Source organism: Geotrypetes seraphini, chromosome 8, assembly GCF_902459505.1.
Source record: "Geotrypetes seraphini chromosome 8, aGeoSer1.1, whole genome shotgun sequence".
Lineage (NCBI taxonomy): Eukaryota > Metazoa > Chordata > Amphibia > Gymnophiona > Dermophiidae > Geotrypetes > Geotrypetes seraphini.
Window position 1 is genome coordinate 122145408 of NC_047091.1, and position 23548 is coordinate 122168955.

At 44.8% G+C, this 23548-nt stretch overlaps 1 protein-coding gene across 2 annotated transcripts in view; it reads left to right on the forward strand.

The window, feature by feature from the left end:
• Positions 1-7639: 7639 nt before the first annotated feature.
• MADCAM1 (mucosal vascular addressin cell adhesion molecule 1) overlaps positions 7640-23548 on the forward strand; it is a 31352-nt gene continuing 15443 nt past the window's right edge. The window contains exons 1-3 of one of the 2 annotated variants that reach the window (XM_033955589.1): positions 7711-7757; positions 20292-20338; positions 20434-20709. In XM_033955589.1, the coding sequence (XP_033811480.1) occupies positions 7750-7757; positions 20292-20338; positions 20434-20709 (331 nt within the window). In that variant the 5' untranslated portion in view covers positions 7711-7749. Of the gene's footprint in view, positions 7758-20291; positions 20339-20433; positions 20710-23548 lie in introns of both variants that reach the window. The other variant, XM_033955590.1, reaches the window with a different exon arrangement.

Below are 23548 nucleotides of genomic sequence, written 5' to 3' on the forward strand. Positions count from 1 at the left end.
CTGATTGGCCTGGTGGTTCTCCAGGACAGGGTTGGGAACCACTGGTTTACACCACAGCGCCAGTGTGGTTAAGAGAAGCCAAAGGGGGTGAAAAAGCTATAAAATAAACCCACCAGGATGTTTGAAAAAAACACCCAATTGGGCAGGAAAATAGAATCGAATTGAAAAACCAATTCAATAGGCTGAATCGAATCAAAATTTTTTTTTCCTGAATCGGGCAGCACTAGTTTGCGCTACTGTCTTAGACTTTAGGACCTTGGATTGGGGAGAGATGGCATCCTCAGTACTTTATAATGCAAGTGAAACGAGGATTTGGTCAGACTTTTGAAGGGTCTGCAGAAGAAAAATATTGTATAGGCCGGGGGAAATGGGAACTTTTCTTCCTTCTATTTTTGTGAATGGCAAGGCTGAGGATGTCAGAGAGTTCAGTTAAAATATGTACTTTATAAGAAAATATAATAATGTGTTTTATAAAGTTTATAAGCATTGCTGGCCTACCCAGTGAGGTTCTCCTAGTGGTGGTGATGGTGGCAGCGTGTTGAGAAGAAGAGGTGGTCTGGGAAATTCTTCTGAGCAAACTCCGGGCCCATTTCCACCCCCCAGTTAGTCCACTCCACTCAACTGGTTCACACACTGAGTGGGTCTTTGGGTGTTGTGCCTGGGTAGTTGTTTTGGGATCTCTTCCAGTGGTTTGTCAATATTTCCTTGTGGTTGAAGGAAGGAAGCTTTGTTAACCTTAGCATTGACCTTCAGAATATGTTTGTAACAGCGCTGCTTGATCGAAAGAAAAAACAAGACCTTTGCACATTTTTGCACTATATGGTGGGTGTATGAGGAGATTCACATTTCCTGCACAGCTAAGTCCGTGTGAAGTTACCTTGTGCTGTATTTGACATCTAGCAAGGTCTCTGTTTGGAAGGAAAGATCTCAGCTTAAAAATGAAGTGGCCAGAAGTTATGGTAAAAGCAGGTAGCGTAGCTGGTTTTAAGAAAGGTATGGACAAATTCCTAGAGGAAAAGTCCATAGTCTGTTATTAAGACATGGGGGAAGCATCTGCTTGCCCTGGATTGGTAGCATGGAATGTTGCTACTCTTTGGGTTTTGACCAGGTACTGGTGACCTGGATTGGCTACCATGAGAATGGGTTACTGGGCATGATGGACCTTTGGTTTGACCCAGTTAGGCTATTCTTATGTTATGTTCTCATCTGTAGGGGCCTTTGTTTTCACTTCTTATTTTAATGTATTTTTTCTGGGAACTTATCAGTGTTTTTTTATAATGGGAACAAAAATGGAAGAGAATTAATGTGTGTGGAATGGGGGGGGGTAACTAATTTCTTCAGCTAAATAATTCAATCCACCTCAACCAGACATAGGAGAACTCATGTACCATTCACACACCCTCCAACCAAAAACATCAAAAGAAAAAAACAGTTCGACAACCTCCTAGCCATTTGAGCTGCAACACTCGACCCCCAACTCTACAACCTATTGACCTCGACCACAGACTACAAAACCTTCAAAAAAGAAATAAAAATCCTTCTATTCAAAAAACACATAACACCGAACTAACACAATCAGAACTGTCCCAAGCATCACCTGCAACTACTCCATATGTACTTCTGATGTCATGACAATTCAGACATAATTTATGTTATGTTATGGTATGTTTAGAATAATGGTTACATATATGAGGTTCAATAAAATAAAATTTTCACTGCCTGTTTCTATTATGACCATTTATTCCGTTTCATGGTTATTACAAAAAATATTTTTTTACATAGGGGGGGTGTCAAAAAATGAAGGGCCCTGGGTGCCACATACCCTAGGTACGCCACTGAAAAGACCGCAACCTAGTATATAGAAAAGAATCCCTCGCCTCCAAATCATACTCAACTTGCAAATCCTCAAAAGTAACAAAATGCATATCATCCCAAATCTGCCCCAAAAACCGTAAGCCCAAACGAACCCAGCCCCCGTGATCACCCCCTCTCGTGCTTCAGAAAAACCTGGCAATACCGACAGGGCCATCTGAGCAAAAAAATGCCGTTCTGGAAACATCTTCTTCCGAAGCTTATACCAAAGAGTAACAATCGTACGCAGAAAGTGATTGGGAGTCAGAAGCACAGATCGCAAACGCTCCAAAGGCACCCAGGGTAATTTCCATAACGAAATCCGAGGCAAAAAATATTGCTCTACATATACCCAGAGTTTATTATCAAAAGATACCCATATGATAATCTCCTGTAACAACGCCGAATAATAATACTAACAAAAATTGGGGACTCCCATGCCCCCCTGCAATTTAGCTCGATATAACACACTACGGCGCACCCGCAGTGGCCTCTTTTGCCAAATAAAAGCAAAAACTTTTCGGGATAACCTTCGAAAAAATTCCTCAGGAATCAAAGTAGGCAAAGCCAGAAAAAGATATAATAATTTTGGCAAGATCATCATTTTAATAGCAGAAATACGCCCCATCCAACTCAAAGAAATACCCTCCCATCGATCCAAATCTTCAAAAAGCTGATGCAATCGAGCAGGATAGTTTACCACATATAACTGACGATAATCCGCCGTCAAATTAACTCCCAAATACCTAATAAAATGAGGTGCCCAAGAAAACACAAACCGAGATTGCAAAAAACTCACTTGGGAATTAGTTAAAGTGACACTCAACAACTCAGATTTTGCCATATTTACTTTAAATCCAGAGAGTTCACTAAATTCTCCCAAAACTCCCAGAACCGCAGGCAAAGAACTCTCCGGATGTCATAATAAGAGTAAAATATCATCAGCATACAACAAAATTTTATAAGGATGGGAGCCCACTTCAGTGCCCTCAATATCAGGATGTAAATGTATCCGACAAGCCAACGGTTCCATAGAAAGGGCGAACAATAAGGGCGACAACGCACAACCCTGTCTAGTCCCTCTCTCTAACTCTATTGCCGGCTGTAAAACTCCATTGATTTTAAAACAAGAGAGGGGATGATCATAAAGAAGGCGAAGCCACTGCAAATACTGCCGTCCAAATCACATATACTCAAGCACCTTAAAAAGAAAAAGCCAACCCACCCGATCAAAAGCCTTCTCCGCATCAAGCGATAACACCACTACTGGGTCCCCCACACTTCAAGCATGCCACATCAAATGCAAAGCTAACTTAATATTATCAAACGTTTGACGCTGCACAATAAAACCTGCTTGATCACAATGCACAAGTTTAGGCATATAAGTTTGTAATCTTACTGCTAATATTTTTGTGAAAATTTTATAATCTGTGTTGAGCAACGAAATCGGGCGATATGCCGCACAACTCTCTGGATCTTTCCCCGGTTTATGTATCAACGTCACTGCTGCCAACCGCCAAGACCTCGGTAACGGATGATGCTCATCAAATGTATTAAACACTCAAACCAACACAGGAATCAAAATCTTTTGAAACACTTTATAAAACTGATTAGTAAACCCATCCAGACCTGGAGAGGTATGCAAGGGGAGCGCCCCAATTACTTCCTCAATCTCCAAAGCTGTTATCAGACGAGAGAGATAAGACGACTCTTCCAAAGAAAGAACAGGCAAAGGGAAACCAAGCAAATTAGAGTCAATCCCATCCACCCTCACTGATCGATCGGCCCGATAAAGCTCCTTATAAAAAAATTAAAAGCCTCCCCAATAGCCTGTGGGGGTCGTACAGCGAACCCCAGACCCATCCACAATACTAGAAATATCATTCCGGGTTGCCTGTAATTTCAATTTATGGGCCAAAAGTCTGCTATTTAGATTATTAAATTCAAAATATTCCTGACGGGTTTTATTCAAAGCCTCAACCATCTGGGCCAATTCCAAATCTTTCAACTCCAACAGTAAAGAGGCCAACCGATCTTTTTCCTCCGCAGAGCGCACCCGCCCATGAACCTCTCCTTCTAAGTCCAATAAGTCCTTACGCTTAATAGCAATCTCCTGTTCCCTAACTTTTTTAAGAAATGCTTCCCGTGAAATCACCCGACCACGAAGAACTGCTTTCAACGCCTCCCATAACAAAATAGGATCAATATCCTCAAGATCATTAAGCTCCAAATAGTCCCGCAATTCCTTTGCCAAATAGTCTACCTGTTGTGAATCCACTAACAAAGCATCATTAAACCGCCAGGGTGCCATCCGACGTAACCAAATCCCCCCCTGCACTACCAACAACACCGCTGCATGATCCGTAAACACTGCAGTATGAATAGTACATGACAAAACCTTCCGATAAATCAAACTATCCCCAAACCAATAATCAATCCGCGATTCAGAATCATGAACTGCAGAATAAAAAGTATATGCCCTACTATCCGGATGTAAAACACGCCATAAATCAGAAAGCCCCCAACGCGAGAGCAAAGTTGACAACCTTCCTCTATCACAACTCCCGGCTAAAGTACCCACGGCTGAGCTGTCCAACAAGGGGTTCAAAGACATATTAAAATCCCCCCCAATTAATAATAACCCCTCCTGATGGGCCTCTAACACCCCTTCCAAAGTAGCAAAAAAATTTCCCTGCTCAGTATTAGGGGCATAAACATTACATAAAGTATAAATCTGGTCCTGCAAAGAAAAACAAAATCAATAAATAACGCCCCTTAGGATCCCGAAGGACCTTTAAAATCTGAATCGGTAACCCCTTGGCAAACAAAATCGCCACCTCTTGAGTTTTCTTATTTTGATGATGATTTGTCGCATGATAAATAATTGCATATCGCGGAGGCCTCAATAAATATTCCACCTTAGACAACAAATGAGTCTCTTGTAAAAGTACGATATGAGCCCTATGATACGCCAACTCTCTATATAACATATGACGTTTAACCGGAATATTGAGACCCCGCACATTTAATGATAAGAAACGCAAATCCCCCATTATAACCCAAAAGCACCCAACCTATCAAAAAAACAATCCATCCCCACAACCCCACACAGCCCCCTACCCAAAAAACAGACAACCACACATCCAATCCCCCACCCATACCAACCCCCCCTCCCCAACCCTCAATTATTGCAGAAAGCAAATCTATCATGCTCCCTACCATCCCGAGGAAGAGTCCCTCTCCACAAACCCTCCCTCCAAAACAACACACAAATCCCCTGCATACACAACCTCCCTATCTCCCCACATCTCGTAACACACCAACAGGAAATGGCCCACCCAACCCGCCATACCCCCAAAACCTCAATCAAACACTAGCAACCAAAAGCCCCTTATTAATAAACCAAGAAAAAATCCACAATCAGTCAAGTGCCAAGAGCTTTCTCAGCCGGTTTCTGCTGCTGTGGAAGCTCCACAGATTGTCTCTTCAAACGCCCACCAGTACGGCGAGCCCGCTGCCATTGAGAACGCGGTGGCAGGCTCACTCGTAAAGAACCTGCCAATGGTGGATCTGTCATCAAATCCTTAGAAGACAAGAATTGAGTTCCCGAGAAAAGCTCAGAAGCCTCATCCAAAGTTTTAATAGTACGCAAAGTACCATTAAGGTAAAAAAGTAAAGCAAACGGATAGCGCCACCTTAAGCGACTGTTTTTCTCATTAAGTATGCGCAATAAAGGTTTCAATTCCGCTCTGCGACGTAAAGTCACTGCTGAGAGGTCTTGATAAATTTCCAGAGCAAAAGTATCCCACTTAAAGTCCTCCATACCTCTGGCCTTATGATAAATCACCTCCTTCACTTTAAAGTCCTTAAAGCAAACAATAATATCTCTCGGCTTATTACCTCTCGGCACTGCCAATGCTCTATGAGTGCTCTATCGCCACTGGTAACATAGGCCCATCACCCAGAGATCCATCAAACAACGTGCCCACAATCTTCTGCACCACCGACTCACAATCCTTATAATCCGGCACTTCCGGAAGCCCACGAATCCTTAAATTGGCCCGGCGACTCCGGTTCTTATCAAATACCGAAACTTGCTGAGAATGCAAAGCCAAGCATCGAGTATCCAGCCTCTCCAAGATAGTATGTTGGTCGTCTACCAAAGTCTCCAACTCACTCACTTGCGATCCAATTTCCGCGATCTCACCACGTAGCTCCCCCGCTAGTGTAGTATAATCACCACGCAGATCTTTCATCTCCTGGCGCAGCTCCACAAACATCGCCCACACCTCCACTAGCGGATCTACCTCCGACTCCACGCCAGCCACTGCAGAGAGCGAAACCGGCAGCTGCTCAGACTCTCGGGCTGGGTGCGACAAAACAGGCTCTACCACAGGCCCCGCCGGGCCAAACGCATAATCACGCAGAGTTTTTCGTGTTGACTGAGCCATCTCCAGCAAAGAATCTCGAACACAACCCTCCCCAGTCCAACACACTGCCAAAAATTGAAAAAAAAGCAAGTGGTGACGGGAGGTTTTAGCAAATTAAATCGGAGGGAATGCAGAGCTGAAAAGTCAAATGTCCATCTTAGATGGTGATGTCACTTCCTCTCCGATTACAGTGTATTCTTGAACCGTAGTTTATGGTTCCCACACTTTCAAATTTACTATTTGTTTAACTCTGCCAACTATGGGTACATTGTTGAGGCTTAATATCTTTCTTCTGACATTTGTTCTTGCACCAATAAAAATACTTTAAAAAAGCCAACCCCCCAAAATCCCCTTTAACCACTTGATTTCCTGCAGAAAAAAATGCAGCACAACTGCTGGGGAGAAAACCTTGCTCAAATAGCAAGTCTCAATCCACCCATCTCATGAGAAATCATTCCAGAGGTTTGAGGTTACATTACATTTTTCATTTCTAGACCGCAAAACCTCTCAGATCGATGCGGTTTACAAAGCCAAGAGACTGTGCAATCCCCGTGACCTACAGAATAACCATTATCGCTATTAATTTCCTAAAAAACCTCACAAATAAAGTTGATTTTAATAATTTTCAAAAATGTGAATGCAACAGCACAAACAAATTGCGTAACTTCTTATCCCAACTGGCTGCCTGATAGGCAAACAGTCGTTGTAAGAATTTCTTATAAATGCAACCTCAAGCAGAGGGAAACACAAATAACAAAGTAACTCGGAATGGACGATATACTTTAAAGAAAGTGAATTGATCCAATAATCAAGAAGGCTCTGAACCTAAACTGATTGCCTCATCTACTGAACTGATGCTAATTCTAACAAAACCTGACTACAGTACAAATTCTAAACCCTTGCTAGTGACAGAGGTTCAAATGAAGGGGCTCCATATAATAGTTTTGGAAAGACCCTGGAGCTGAAAAGTCCATTCTGAAAATCCAAGAGTGGCTGCAAGTGGCAGAATTTACTCCATTGACCCTGACTGGCCTTGTCCACTGTAATATGCTCAAAACCTCTTATTTGCTCTGGACTAGACTGAAAGCTCCAGGATGCCTGCAGGGACTGTTTCTTGTGAGTATCTGAACAGCACTGTGGTCATCTGGTCATGCTATAGAAATGAGAAGTGGCAGAGGTAGAAGCAGGGTGGGCAGGACTTTAATACTTTTGGAATGATCAGGCACAGTTTGCAATGAACCTCAGATGTCTGTTCTTGAACATTTCTGGCACTTCTTTCGAGAAACTGAAATCCCCTTCTGGAAATACCCAGCATTGTTTTTAGCCTCTGCGAATGGGCTTAGGATATCCCCTGGGAGTGAATAAAAACCAGTACAAACTTCTTCAACCCCTCAGTCAGCAAAAGAGGAGACTCAGCTGAAGGAATGAACAAAGGATTCACACTGCTTCTCTTCACCATCACCCTGGGATGCCAGGGTAAGTCTCCTCTCTGCTTTTTCCTAGGTTTTGCTGTTGCATTTGGTGCTTTTGTGAGACATACAAAGATGCTTCTTTTGATCATGTGATTCAACTTTCTGTAACAGACAGTAATCCCAAACCACAAAAACTCAATTACACACACTAATCTAGTCACACTCAGAGACATTCATACAGATAATACTTACACACAGACACAGTCACATATACATAGAAACGCAAAGTAATTTGTAGGCTGAGAACTAGACTCTAGACACAGAAAGACACAAGAGATGGATAGGCATCCGTTTAAAAAGTTGTTTGATTTCAACTCTTAATTCCTCTCACCTTGGGTTCTGCATCCTTAACCCTATGTCATGTCTGTCTGTCCAAGTTAGATTGTAAGCTCTTCTGAGCTGGGACCGTCTATTAAATGTCAAAATGTACAGTGCTGCATACGCCTTTAAGCGCTATATAAGTGATAAATAGCAGCAGTAGTAGTAGGCATCTATATATAGACATGAGATACAACAAACACACACGGATAAAGAAAAGCCACGTCTTCTTTCCAACTGACAATGCTGCTGTCACTTTAGTTTCCATTCATATCCTTTGATCTCTCCTCATGCCTGTATTTCCTCCTTGCCCCAGTTTCTCCACTCACTCATGTGTTCCTCTTTACCCAGTACCCACTCTTCATCCGTGTCTCCCTCATTCTTTCTCCTCACTCCATATCTTGTCCTCACTTCTGTGCTCCCTTCTCAGACTTATACCCTCACTCACTCCTGTTCCTTCTTCTTATCCCTGGACAGAGGCTCACTTCTGTACTTTCTAGCCCTACAACTTCTCCCTCATCCAATACCATCCCCTCATCCCTGACCCTGTGCCCCTCCTCCTTTTTTTCCTCTATTATTCCTTTTTAGAATTTGTTTTGTATATTCTTGAATAGCAATTATGTGATCTAAATAAAGTCTGAGTAACTATTGCTGAAACTTTTGCTTTTTAAAGTTAGTTGTTGTTGGGTTTTTAAAAATATTTTCTGGTCATTTAGAAATGACAAAGAGTGCCTAATTGGGAGCTCATGGCAGTCTGTCACCTCATTTCAATAGAAAACCCATCAAACAGACCCCCCTCTTCTACTAAGACATACTAGCCAATTTAGCACTCGCTAACTAATTTAGCGTGCGCTAACAATTAGTGTGCCCTAAATGCTAGCACGTCCATTATATTCTTTTTTTTTTTTTTTTTGTAATATCATGTTTATTGAGGCAGAGAACAACCGGGCACACCGTTAGTAACAATACAAATAAGGCAGGCGTACAGAAATACATAAATGCACAGCAAGGAACAGGGATCAAATCGGTAATGAGTGCCGAGCAAGACATAAAATACAAGCAAAACTGTCAAAGTGCTGGCAGCGAAGTGAGGAAAAACCTCAAAGGGTCCAGTGTCATAAAGTGCCCATCAAAAGAAGCAGTAAGGAAACAAGTGTCTCCAGTATCCCCGTCTTGCTATCCAAAACTTGAACAGAATCCCCAAACGATTCAAACCATCCATCCTCCCATGCACAGCACACACAGTCATACACAAACACAACAAACTGCATACATCATCCAAGCTTCGGGCAAAAAGAAGATATAATATAGAAAATATAATAGAATATAATATGATACAGAATATATACAGCTCCACCTAGCAGAGGTTTGAAATAAAACAACAAACACCAAAGAAAGGAAAAATGGAATCACAACCTCCCTAGAAATCAAGGGGAGAGAGCCAGAGCATTAGAAAGTCAGGCAAGAGTCCCACAGTCCACAATACACCTTCCATGAGTCCTGTGGTCGGGAAGAGTAGGTGTCCAGTTCGTAGAGGGCCTGCTGCTTCTTAAAAGCAAGCTGCATAGCATAGATGCCCACTGTTGTAAAATAAGTTTTTTTCCCCAGCAAAACTGCATGAAGAGCAAACTTCAAAGATGGAGGGTCCATACCATGTTGAATCCACTCTTGCACGTCCCCCAACAATAAAGCAGGGACATTCCATGGTAGAGCACAATTAAGCACCTTCTGTAAGCAGGCATGCTCGGGGGTCCAAAATTGTAATTTAGTACACTCAAAAAAGGAATGCAGAAAGGTACACCGCTGGAGCTTGCACTTAAGACACTGAGAACGAGTGAGGTCCGCCCTGTGTAGTATTTTGAATTGGGTCTCCTGAAGGGGGACTGCCTTAACATGGAGGTAAAGAGACTGGAAGAACTGATGGAGATCATGGGGCGTAACCCCCATCCCCAAGTCAGTGGACCAGTGGCGTACCTAGTGGGGGTGGGGGGGGGGGCGGGCCGCCCCGGGTGCCAGCTCATTAGGGGTGCTCGAGCCTTGGAGTCATGGCCCGCGAACTTCCCTGCTATTGCCCGACTCCAAGGCTTCCGCGAGTCCCCGAAGTGATCCTGCCTGAGCCCTCTCTCTTAACTTCCATTCCCCCACGGCCACACCCCCCATCGCCGTCGGAGCTTGGTCAGCAACTTCCGGTTTCCGGCTGGGTGGAAGCAAGAAAGGGAGCCCGAGCCGCGTGGGACACTGCAATTAAGGCAGGAACTGAGGGTGAGTATCGCTGGGCTGCTTGGCGGTGGTTTTATTGTTATTTTTTTTTTCTGCCCGAATCAATTTTTTAAAAACCCCAAAATCGGCCTCCCGAATCATCAACTGACCCTCCCCCCCTAAAGCAGGATCGGCAACTTCCTCTTGCTAGCCGGCTCCTGCTTTAGAGGGCGAGGGGGGAGGGTCAGTTGGGAATTGCTGCAATGTCCTGCTTCCCCTCTGGCCTCCTGACCCGTACCTAATTGCATTAGACAGTACTAGATGGGGGATGTAGGCCTTAAGAGGGAGGTGTAGGCCTTAAGGGGGGGGACAGACCTTTGGGTGGGAGGTAAAGACCTTCGGGGGGTGTAGGCTTTCAGGGGGGGACAGATCTTCGGGTGGGGGGTGCAGGCCTTCAGGGGGGTGCAGGTCTTCAGGAGGTACAGTCCTTCGGGGGGGTGCAGGCCTTCAGGGGGGGTGCAGGCCTTCAGGGGGGTGCAGGCCTTCAGGAGATACAGACCTTCAGGGTGGTGCAGGCCTTCAAGGGGGTTCAGGCCTTCAGGGGGGTGCAGGCCTTCAGGAGGTACAGACCTTCGGGGGGGGGGGGTGCAGGCCTCCAGGGGGGTGCAGGCCTTCAGGGGGGTGCAGGCCTTCGGGGGGGGGTGCAGGCATTCGGGGTGGGTGCAGGCCTTCGGGATGGGTGCAGGCCTTCAGGGGGGGACAGACCTTCGGGTGGGGTGCAGGCCTTCAGGAGGTACAGACCTTCGGGGGGGCGGCTGCAGGCCTCCAGGGGGGTGCAGGCCTTCAGGGGGGTGCAGGCCTTCGGGATGGGTGCAGGCCTTCAGGGGGGGACAGACCTTCGGGTGGGGTGCAGACCTTCAGGAAGTACAGACCTTCGGGGGGGTGTAGGCTTTCAGGGGGGGACAGATCTTCGGGTGGGGGGGTGCAGGCCTTCAGGGGGGGTGCAGGCCTTCAGGAGGTACAGACCTTCGGGGGGGTGCAGGCCTTCAGGGGTGGGGTTTAGGCCTTCAGAGGGGGGACAGACCTTCGGGGGAGGGGGGTCCTGGTGTAAAAGTACACAGAGGGAGAGAGGGAAGGGGGGGTTCAAAGACACGTGCATATGCCAGACTTTGGGGGTTAGAAATAATGGGTCTAAAAACAGAGGAGTAGGAGAGAGATGGTGCATAATGGGATTTAGGGAGGGAAGGAACAGAAAGGGAGAGAACTTGGAAACAGGGGATGGTGTGGAGGGGGGATAGAGATACTGGATAGGAGGATAGTTGGGAACAGAAAGAGAGAGATGGTGGATCCTGGGGTGGTGGGGAGTTGAGAAAAGGTGAATCTGTGGATGGAGACAAAAAAAAGGAAAGATGCCAGATCTCCAGGAGAGGGAAGGGAAACGGAAGGGGAGGACAGAGATGGCAGACGGATGGTTAGCACGGAGAAAGGAGACCCTGGCAAGCAAGACAACAAGAGCCTGGGACCAACAAGATTTGAATATTGACCAGAGAACAAAAGGTAGAAAAAATAATTTTATTTTCTGTTTTGTGATTACAATATGTTAGATTTGAAAAGTGTACATGGGACAGCTTGAAATGGGAACTTTTCTATTTTTGTGAATGGCAAGGCTGAGTTCAGTTAAAATATATGCTTTATAAGAAAATATAATAATGTGTTTTATAAAGTTTATAAGCATTGCTGGCATACTCGGTGAGGTGTTCCTAGTGTTGGTGGTGGTGGTAGCATGTCAGTGTGTTGAGAGGAAGAGGTAGTCTGGGAAATTCTGCTGAGTAAACTCTGGGCCCATTTCCACCCCCAGTTAGTCCACTCCACTCAACTGGTTCACACACTGAGTGGGTCTTTGGGTGTTATTTCTGGGTAGTTGTTTTAGAATCTCTTCCAGTGGTTTGTCAGTATCTCCTTCTGGTCCAAGGAAGGAAACTTTGTCAACCTTAGCATTGACCTTCAGAATATGTTTGTAACAGCGCTGCTTGTGTGGCATTAGGCTATGTAGTGATCGAAAGAAAAAAACAGACCTTTGCACATTTTTGCACTATATGGTGGGTGTATGAGGAGATTCATTTCCTGCACAGTTAAGTCTGTGTGAAGTTACCTTGTGCTGTATTTGACATATAGCAAGGTCTCTGTTTGGAAGGAAAGATCTAAGCTTAAAAATGAAGTGGCCAGAAGTTATGTTAAAAGTAGATATTGTAGCTGGTTTTAAGAAAGGTTTAGACAAATTCCTGGAGGAAAAGTCCATTGTCTGTTATTAAGACATGGGGGAAGCGTCTGCTTGCCCTGGATTGGTAGCATGGAATGTTGCTACTCTTTGGGTTTTCACCAAGTACTAGTGACCTGGATTGGCTACTAGTGCTGCCCGATTCACGATTCGAATCGGTTCACCGATTCGAATCAGGTGAATCGACGAGTTCGGACTATTTCACGCCGCCGGACTCTTCCCATCTAATGTAACTTCCGGTTTTGCGAAACAGTAAATTACATCGGAAGAAACGAAAGGAGTGGGAGAGTCAAGCGACGAGCGAGCGGACCTCGTGCAGCAGACCTCGTCACTCAGCAGCAACAAATACTAGTTTTGGCTGGCTCTTTCCCCGCATTTCTCCTCTCTTCCCCATGATTTAATATCCAGTTCAGGCAGTAAGTAAATACATTGGCAGGGGGGGTCTGGTAAGTCTTGGGGGCTGGGGATGGAAGGTGAGAATCAGTTCTGTAGGCTATCAGAAATTTGCTTAATTATCTACTCACACAGAAAAGCAGTAAAGTCAATAGGTTCTCTGAGTGGGAACAACCTGTTTGATCTTGCACTCTTGTGATTGACCAATTGTTTATCACTGTTTAATTTATCACATTGATTAATTTGAGCACACCTGAGGTGTCCTATGATGGTGTGCACTGCAGGCAGAGGGTGATTAACCTATGCCTTATTGTGTAAAGCGCTGGAGAATTCTCTCCTCTCGCTTACCTCTCACGCTGAGGACACCCTGCTTCAGTATAATCATTTATATGATTTATCTTATAAATATTATTACGTGGTCTTTTCCTCAAGTACTGAGACATCAGATTGTTCCCACTTGGAGAACCTATTGACTTTTACTGCTTTTCTGTGTGGCTTTAACATTTTTGCTATTCAGTATACCTAAACTATTATTCAGTAGAAAAAATTTGGTTTGTTCAATCAAATCCTGTGTGGACATTGGACTTCTATGAGTGAATGTTCTGCTTGATTGAACAAACTAAATTTTTTCTACTGAATAATAGTCTAGGTACAATGAAAGTAAATAGCAAAAATGTTTGAGTAGATAATTAAGGAAATCTTTTTCATATTGCTTGCTTATGGACTGGGAAAAAAGACTGTTCAAGCAAATGTCTCCAGAACTGCTTTAATGGAAAAATGTGATTTTTTTTTTAAGTACTTTGTGAAATTTATTGTTGTTGTGAAATTTATTGTTGTACTTTGTTTAAACTTAAAAAGCGGTGTCATTAACAGTGAATCGAATCGAAAAATCGATTCAACAGGGTGAATCGAATCGAATGAAATATTTTTCTCTGAATCGAGCAGCACTATTGGCTACCATGAGAATGGGCTACTGGGCATGATGGACCATTGGTGTGACCCAGTTAGGCTATTCTTATGTTATGTTCTCATCTGTAGGGGCTTTTGTTTTCACTTCTTATTTTAATGTATTTTTTTCCTGGGAACTTATCAGTGTTTTTTTATAATGGGAACAAAAATGGAAGAGAATTCTAAATTGCTTTTAAGTTTGTTGATTTAACCTTCTTACTCAGTCTCCAGATATGCTCCACTATCCCTACTAACCAGAATGGCCACTGCCTTGATCTTGTCAACTTCTCCAACTGTTCACTCTAATTTTTCCTCCTTTACTTCTTCCCCTCTCTGATCATCTAATAACTTTAACACTTAATCACCCTCCGCCCCTCCCCATTCCTGTTCAGCCTTTACCAATTCATTTAGCAATGTTCAGGCTATTTGATCCTTGTACTCTCCATCACCACCAAAAAATAAATAAAAACCCTTCTATTCAAAAAACACATAAAACCGAACTAACACAATCAGAACTGTCCCAAGCATCACCTGCAACTACTCCATATGTACTTCTAATGTCATGACAATTTAGACATAATTTATGTTATGTTATGTTTGGAATAATGGTTCCATATATGAGGTTCAATAAAAGAAAATTTTCATTGCCTGTTTCTATTCTGACCATTTATTCCATTTCATGGTTATTGCAAAAAAAAAAAATAAATAAAAGAATTTTATATGGGGGGGGTGTGTGTGTCAAAAAAATGATGGGCCCTAGGTGCCACATACCCTAGGTACGCCACTGCAGTGGACCACTCCCTAGCCAGAGAAGTCAGATGGTCCTACCCCAAACACATCCTACCCACAGCATACCATGTAGAAATTCTATTGGATGAGGTAGGGGTAGGCAGAAAAATCTCATTCAACTTACCCAAGGTCCAGCGGTCCCCAAGAGCCCTGTGCACCGACAGATAATAATGGCAATTTGGGTATAAGTGTAAAAGTGAGCGGCAGGCAGCTCCCAAACATCTCTTAATTGTGAGAGGGAGGGGAAAAGCACCCCCCCCCAGAGCAAGGACAGCAAAGTCCCTCTCCGCCCAACCCCGCAAACCGGCAAGTCCATGCAACCCAGGAATGAAATCAGGGTTACGCAGGAGGGATAAGAAAGGGGAGGCAGTGGACACCACCTCCAAGCCTGGAGAAAAGGTAGTAAGAAAGAAAAAAACGGCGCTCCAGCTCCCCCAGATCCCCATCCTCCCCGATGAAAAAAGTAAGAAAAGGAGTAGGGCAAACAGCATTCCTAAGAAGAGCAGGGGAGGAATAACGCCTCGTAGACACCAGTTGTTCATGCATCCAGCGAAGCAATGCCGCAATGTTGTAAGTGCGGATATCCGGGAGACCGAGACTGCCCCGCTCCCGACACTGAGATAATTTCAAAAAGCTAATGCTTGCGGCCCGACCCCCCAGATAAATGCCCGAATGACTTGTAGAGCTGCTCATCAGCACGCGTGAGCCACACCAGAATGGTCTGCAAGGGGTACAGCAATTTAGGGAATAAGACCATTTTGACCAATGCAACTCTGCTCATCAGGGAAAGAGGTAAAAAACGCCATTTATGACAAAGGGTTTTAATTTTCCCAATAGTTGCGGAAATATTAGCCGCATATAATTTCTCAGGTTTGACAAACAACATGATGCCCAGATATTTAAGTTTTCCGGGGGCTAAGCCAATGCCTAATTGAGCGCACCAAGGGTCTGAGGGAAGGGAGCCCAAAATCAGAGCCTCCATCTTATTAAAATTGATTCTAAGGCCAGAGAAGGTACCATAGAGCTGGATAAGAGACATAAGAACCGGAACAGTCTGATCTGCATGCCGGACATACAATAACATATCGTCGGTAAACATGCTAATGCGGAATTCTTGGGTACCCACCCGCAGGCCCTGCAAGTCAGGATCCCCTCGTATGCGGATCACCAAGGGCTCTAAGGATAAGAGAAAGAAAAGAGGGGAGAGAGGACAGCCCTGGCGCATGTCCCTGTCCAAAAGAAAAGGGTCAGAGACTCCGCCATTCACCAGCAGTTGCAATTGAGGATTGGAATATAGGGCTCCCACTCAAGCAAGAAAATCCCCCTAGAAACCAAAACGTCCCAGGACCCTGAAAAGGTGGGCCCAAGACACCATATCAAAAGCCTTTTCTACATCCAGGCTCGTAATCAAAGCCCGATCTGCAGGAGTATGAGAAGATTGGAACACCGCCAACACTTTCAATAAGTTCATAGAGGCATATCTGCCTGGAACAAAGCCTACCTGATCCTCATGAATTAGCACCGGTAGATACGCGTTGAGATGGGTGGCCAAGATGCTTGCCAGGATCTTAATATCTTGATTTAACAGATAAATGGGATGGTAGGATTCCAAGGCGTCCAAAGGTCTACCTGGCTTCGGTAAAATGATAATATGCGCCCGGTTATGAGTATCCCCAGGCAGAGTCTCCGTTCGGAGTCCCATAAAATAAACTTGGAAAGGCAGAAGTGCCCCGGGAGCTAAAAGTTTATAGAATTCAGGGCCCAACCCGTCCAGACCCGGAGTCTTGGCCAATTTAAGATGCTTTATAGCTGATTGAATCTCCTCCTCCAAAATAGGGCCGTTAAGAACATCTCGTTGTGTATCAGTCAACTGTGGCATAGAAAAGTCGCATAGGAAAAGTGCTCTAGCTCCAGGCTGCGCGGAATAGAGATCCGTATAAAATTGCACGAATTGTCTGGTAATAGCCTGAGGATCAGTATGAAGCCCGCCCCGTTTATCCTAGATAGAGGTAATGATGTGTCGGGCCTTGGGAGGTCTGACCAGGTTAGCTAGAAGACGTCCCGATTTGTCTCCCCAATGATGCAATTTATATTTGTAATAGTAAATACTGCGGTTAGCGCGCTGGTTCAACAAATAATTAATTTGAGTCTTTAAAAGACCTATTTAATGCCTGGTAGCATCATCCATGCCAGCAACATGAGTTCTGTGCAACGCGTGCAATTTCCCAGAAAGAGATAAGAGTTTCTGATCTTGACGCTTCCGTTGCGCAACCGTATAAGCAAGAATGTAGCCACGCATGACTGCTTTGGCGGCCTCCCAAAATACGACCGGGCCAGCGTCATCTACCGAGTTAGTCTAAATATAAGACTCCCAGTTCTGATGAAGATATGTGTGGCAGCATGCATCCTGATAGAGGTATGGAGACATCCGCCAAATGCGGGCGGCCTGGGAAGAACTATAATGTAAAGATAAGCTTATAAGAGCGTGATCAGAGACCAAAGGTTCTAGAATCCATGCCGTCAATAGTCTGGGAAAAAGCGCCTCCGAAATAAGAAGATAGTCGATGTGAGAGTAGACCGCGTGGGGATGTGAGTAGAAAGAAAAGTCAGCTTCGGTCGGATGCAGGAGATGCCAAGAGTCCAGGAGGCTGAGTTCTTTCATTAGGAAATTCTTGGCAAAATGACACCGCGAGGGTGACTTAGCCGATTTGCAATCCCTAGAAGGATCAGCCACAACATTAAAGTCCCCCCCCCCCACAATAAGAGTTGGAACTCAACGATGCCAGAAGACCCATCAAAGAGAAGAAACCATGAGAGTAAGTGTTAGGGGCATAGATGTTACAGAGTACAAGCGGGTGACCCCAAAGCTCCCCAATCAAAATAATATAACGACCCTATGGATCTGCAATTTGCTGATGGATATGAAAGGGAATATTTTTGTGGATAAGAATGGCCATCCCGTATTTGCGAGCTGTGAAAGAAGCATGCCCCACCCAATCCCTTCTGAGCTTAGCATGTTCACTGGGAGTCAGGTGGGTCTCCTGTAAAAATGCTATGTCGGTATTGTTCCCGCTTAAGGTATGCCAGAATCTTAGTACGTTTAACAGGTGAGTGGATTCCATCTACATTTAAGGATTTTACATGAAGTTGTGCCATAGCAAAAGGGCAATACTCAGTACAAAAGCCAGTAATAAAACCATAGCTTGGAGTGGTGGAGGCCGTCCCAGCAAATGCCTCCTCCAACTCACAAATAGGAGCTGTTTAGAACCCAAAAGAAAAATAAAAAACCAGACCAGCATCCAGAGGCCCATACATTCACACACACATCTCAAACAGAACCCAATCATACTTCCATACAGTCCCCCATGCACACTCCCTCCCCACCCCACCCAGTCCCTCCCAATCCCCGAATCCAGCATAGTAAAACCATGCAAGACCCCAAATATGAAAGAACAGCAAACAGCCCCAGGCCATGCCCGAAGAAACAAGAACACAATATTGAAGAAGTCCAATAATAGGAACAATGAACAAGTGACAAATAATACATGGCAAAATGGCCATAAAAAGACAGCAGAAGCTGTCAGATAAACACCAAGCAAGTGCGGTGCCAGGCAACCAACACCAGCAACTCAACGCCGCTGCCCCAGGGCAGGTAGCAGGTACGTCCCGGAGCAAGTCCAAGCTGGAAAATCCAGGGGGTGGGAAGTTCTGAAGGTGCCCCCAAAAGATCAACAAGGCCAGTTCTGATATCTTCCTTCCCTGGTAGAAGAAAAGAAAGAGGAACCCACGAGGCCCCGCTAGCAAGGATAGAGAGCCTCCAGGACAGCCATCGTTGAATCCAGGCTCAACAGCAGTGGTCGCGCAGGTGAGAATGTGGCCAACAGGGCAGGCGACCCCAGTCTAGTATATCCAGCAGAGTGCAGCAGAGTAGAACGCCGGGTCAGCTTTATGAAACAGGGGAAACTGGAGGGAAAACAATTCCCAGGTAGAGAATTATACTCATGGTGTCGTCCCCGCTCGCTTACAAAGCAAACAAGCAAAGGCATACATCTCAGACGCACACTGAGAGACACAGCATGTAGTGAGAGACTCAGGCTACATCCAACGCCTCACGCAGGGGCACCCGCAGGTTTTGAATAAAGTGATCCAGGTCCCCTGGCGAGTCAAGTAGAAGACTTTGTTATTATGGGAGACTCGGGCCCTCGCAGGATACAGCAAGGAGACCCTGATATTGCGCTGGAACAGGGTGTTGCAGTGAGGCACCATCGCCCGTCAGCGAGAAGATACTTGGAGTGAAAAATCCTGGAAAACCAGATCTTGTGCTACTCATGTAAAGCCCGGTCCTCGGCGATATCAAGCGAGGACACGCTCCTTTAAAGTTGAGAAAGTGAGCTAGGACCGGTTGGGGCCGCTGATCGCCATCTCTTCTGGGACCCACTCGGTGTGCCTGTTCGATAAGAATGCGCACCCCTGATTCACTTGCCTCCAGGACCCCAGGCAGTCAGGTCTCCAAACAGGAATGGAGATCGATATCGCGAATAGTGCTAGGCAACCCGATGAATCGCAAATTATTCCTATGACTCCGATTTTCATGGTCATCGAGTCTTTCCAATAGGGTCGCCTTAGCAGTTTCCAGGACTCTGATCCGCTCCTTGAAATTGGCCGTGTGATCCTCCTGCTGGGCCACATGGTCCTCAGCCCACTGGATACGGCTCGCATGAGTTTCCAGGGTCTCCCTGAAGTCCTCCATAAAAGTTTGAATTTTGGCCATAACCAATGTGAGAGATTTAATCAGTTCTTGTATGGCAGCTTCTTGAATGGTAAACATAGGTACCTCGTGGCTCTTCGCCATCTTTAGATCTGTGTGCCTCGGCTAGCCGCATAGCAAGTAGTAAATGCTCTGGAAAAATGCTCCCTGTGTTCCGGTTAACACCCGAGGATCGTTAGGGCGCTAAATAGCTGGTTCTGAGAAGAAGGCTAGGGCAGAATAGCAGAATCAGGATGGCATGGCCCGGATATGTACAGAGGCACGTCCGTTCAGGAACACGACATCACGTGACCCCCCCGTCCATTATATTCTATGAACACGTTAGCATTTAGTGTGAAATAATTGTTAGCACATGCTAAATTAGTTAGAGCGCGCTAAATCGACTAGCGCACCAGATTAACTGATTGGATAACTGGGAAGGTTGATTAGTCAAATGCACTATTAACAGCACTGCATTCCCGATCCTGAGCGTCCTTGCTCTTGATTGGGGATTTACACCCACTACATAGGTTCTGCTATTCTTGTGTGTGTCAATCCCACGTCTGCTCAATTAATTAATCCACAGTTTCTATTACAAAGGATAAAGATGTGAGATGTACAACTAACAAATGATACTTCCTGCCACTGTAACCCCCAAGGAGAGTACACAGCCTTTACTTATTTTGCAAGGAAACAGTTATAGCATAAAAAAAGATTTGGAAGATGTAATCCCTAGCCTCTTCCTCCTCCCTTGTACCTTTGCTTTTTCTCATTCTTGTACCAAAGAATCCAGAGACTGGGCTAAGACTAAAGTTGGTCTTATTCTTGTCTGTTCTTTTTAGTAACACACATTTATTTTCTGATAGCACCTCCTGCATTTTATTTGGCAATGGGGATGGTGTGGATCGGGAAGGTATGAGTGAGATACACATTACATTAAATTCAGTTTATATGTTGGCATATGTTTGAACATAGCTGAGCAACTGAATGATTTTCTACTCTCCCTAGGGCTGGCTTCCCCAAGAGAGTCCTTGCTCACCGTGATGCCTAGCAAGCCCCTGGTTCAGTTGGGGAGCTCTATCCACTTGAACTGCTCCCTGGACTGCTCCAGTGGAACAGTTCTTTGGAAGGGTTTGGACACCAACCTTGGGAGTACCTTCTCCAGTAGCCAATACAGTGTACTGTCTATCCTGAAAGCTACTATTTACCATGAAGGCACCAAGACTTGTATAGGGCAGTGCCAAGGTCACAGCACACAGCACCCTGTCTATCTACAAGTGTACTGTAAGTTTCAAGTTTATTAAAAATTTGATATACTGTCTTAATATTGTCAAAGCAGTGTACATGACATTAAATATAAAGTTTAAAATTAGTAAAAATACCATTCAAAATTAATAGCATACTATTAATGTAGGGTAATTACTAGACAAATTGGAACATAAGGGAAGGAGGGTGGAACTACAATCATTTATAGAAAAGAGGAGAAAGGGTAGTACAAGAGGGACAGAAAGCTATACTCTTCCTTAATTATCTTTAAGTTGCAGGAAGTCATTGAATTGATCAGATGGAAGGTTACAGAATATATGCATCCTTAAACATAAAGGTTTTTAAGTTCATTTTAAATTTATCAACGTTTTTCTCTTCTCTTAAGTGAGTGGGTAAAGAATTCCAGTGTTCAGGTGCACTTACTGAAAAAATATGTTTACGGGTAGTGTCATAAAAGAGATGTCTGACTGAGGGAATATGTAAAAGATTTTGGGTATTTGATCTTAACATTCTAATGGAACTGTAAGGAATAATCAGCTTGTCCAAGAAAGTGGGTGTATGAAGGGATTTTATTTTAAATGTTAACAGTAAAATTTTGTATGTAATTCAGTGTGTTATCAGAAGCCAATGTGATTTTATTAGGAATGGGGTTACATGATCAAATTTTTGTCCTTTATGTATTAGTTTAACAGCCATATGTGTAGATGGGAATATGCCCCCTACTTGAGGGGAAAGGGGAAGGGAGTAGGCCCAGCTCCAATACTTCATAAAATCAGTATGCACTTCTTTTTTTGTTGTAAACTGGTCAATTAATAATGTTTGGATGAAATAATCATACTGCAGCTAGTCTCAGTGATGCTGATGTACTGTAAATATTATTTATAGCATTACGGAACATACGCTGTGCTGTACAGGATTCAGCTTCAATATGTCCCTTTCCTAAAGAGCTTACAATACAAGTGGTTTCCTGAGGTAATGTGAGATAAGTGACTTGTTCCAGAGCATAACAAATATCAGCAGCTGAAGTGGGGATTTGAACTAAAGAGCTGCATAGAAACAGGGCTGACGGGAATCCCACAGAATCACCAGGGATCCCGCAGGGTTCTCCCCTGGGTCCGTGGGGACCCCACAGGATGGAGGTACCTCTTGCAGAACTCCGGCAGGTTTGTTACCTTACTCATCCAAGCAGAAACTCCTTCTTCCTGCCTTCCAGCCGCTCTTGCTTCTTCACAAAGCCACAGGCAGCGTTTCCTTCATGCTGCCTTCAGCTGACCCAGAAGCCTTCCCTCTAACATCAGAGCTGACATCAGAGAGGTTTCCTGGTCAGCCATGTGCAATGTGTAGGAACCGCTGCCCGCGGCTTTGTGAAGATGCAAGTGCAGCTGAAAGGCAAGAAGAAGGAGGCCTACTTGGATGGTTTTGGTACACACCCACGGGAGGGGGCATAAACGAGACACAGATGGGAGGGAGCGTGTTGAGACAAGGAAGGGAGAGAGGGGGCATGAACTTGTGACTAAGGAGGGAGGGGGGGAGTAAGCATATTGGGACATGGCAAGGGCAAGAACTTGGGACAAAGACTGGAAGGAAGGAGAGAAGGGAGCACAAACTTGGGACATAGAAGAGAGGGAGGAAAGGGTTTGGACACAAAAGGGAGAGAAGAAGGGGGCATGAACTTGGGACATAGGATGGAGGGAGGGAAAGAGATGCTGAGAAGGGGAAGGGAATAGAAAGGGAGAATTGTTGAGCGTGGGTATTTGAGTGAGAGGGAAAGAGAGGTTGGGCACAGGGAGGGAGAGAATTGTTTAACATGATGGTGGGAGAGGAGTGAAGTAGAGATGCATGGGGAAGAGAAAGATGAAGAAAAATTTTGGATATGGTGGTGGAGAGGGAACAGTGGGACAGACTGTAAGGAATACAAGAGGGAGGAATGTTGGACACGGTGGTGGAGGGAATGGGCGGAGAAATGTAGCTTGGTGCTGGAGAGGGATGAAAGAAGGAGAAATGTTGGACACAGGGCTGGTGGGCACTAGGCAGGGGTGAAAAATGCTGCACATAATCCAGGGGATGAGAGAGGGAGAAATGTTGGATGTGGCAGTAGAAGGGGTGGATGAGATGCACCCTGGATCTCTCTTTTCCCACTCCCTTTGCAGCAAGGGAGGGAATGAAAGAGAGATGATGAACAGTGAGTGTTACACATGGGGATGGAGAGAGAATGAAATGCTGTGCAGGAGTGGGGAGGGGGAAAAAGAGGGAGAATGATCCAGGATAGAAGGGTGTGAGCATGCTTTACAATGGGAAGAGGAGAGAAATGCTGGACCATCATAGGAGGAACTAATGGAAGGTGACTGCTTGAAGAAGAATTTGCAGAAGATAGAAAAGCAGGAAAAAGAGAAACTGGAACCAGCTTGATGGAAAAATAAATCTTTATTGACTGAAATATTTTAGCTTTGAAAAATGTATATAGCAGATGTCTTTGTATTGTATTCAACAGAAAAGGAACTGCATTTCTGGTTTTATTTCTCCAGTGTTGAAGTACTTGCTGTAGCTGGTGGGCTCCCCAAGCACCGCCAGCAGAGGACCTCCTCCAAAAGGTGGCCAGAACTCCATTCTACCAAGTGTAGCAGTCGCTGGCAGCATCCTTGAACCACTGAGGTGCCAGCATCTGTGGCTTAGGGTTATTGCTGCTGCCTGCCAAGCTCGGTAAAATGGATTTTTGGCCACCTTCAGAGGAAGTCTTCAACTGACATAGCTTGAGGGCCCTCATCAGCTGGACTATATTTAAATTTGCATTAGAGGCTCTACAGAGACCCGTTTACAAAGTATGTATTCTTCCCAATTAATATTTCCAAATTAATAC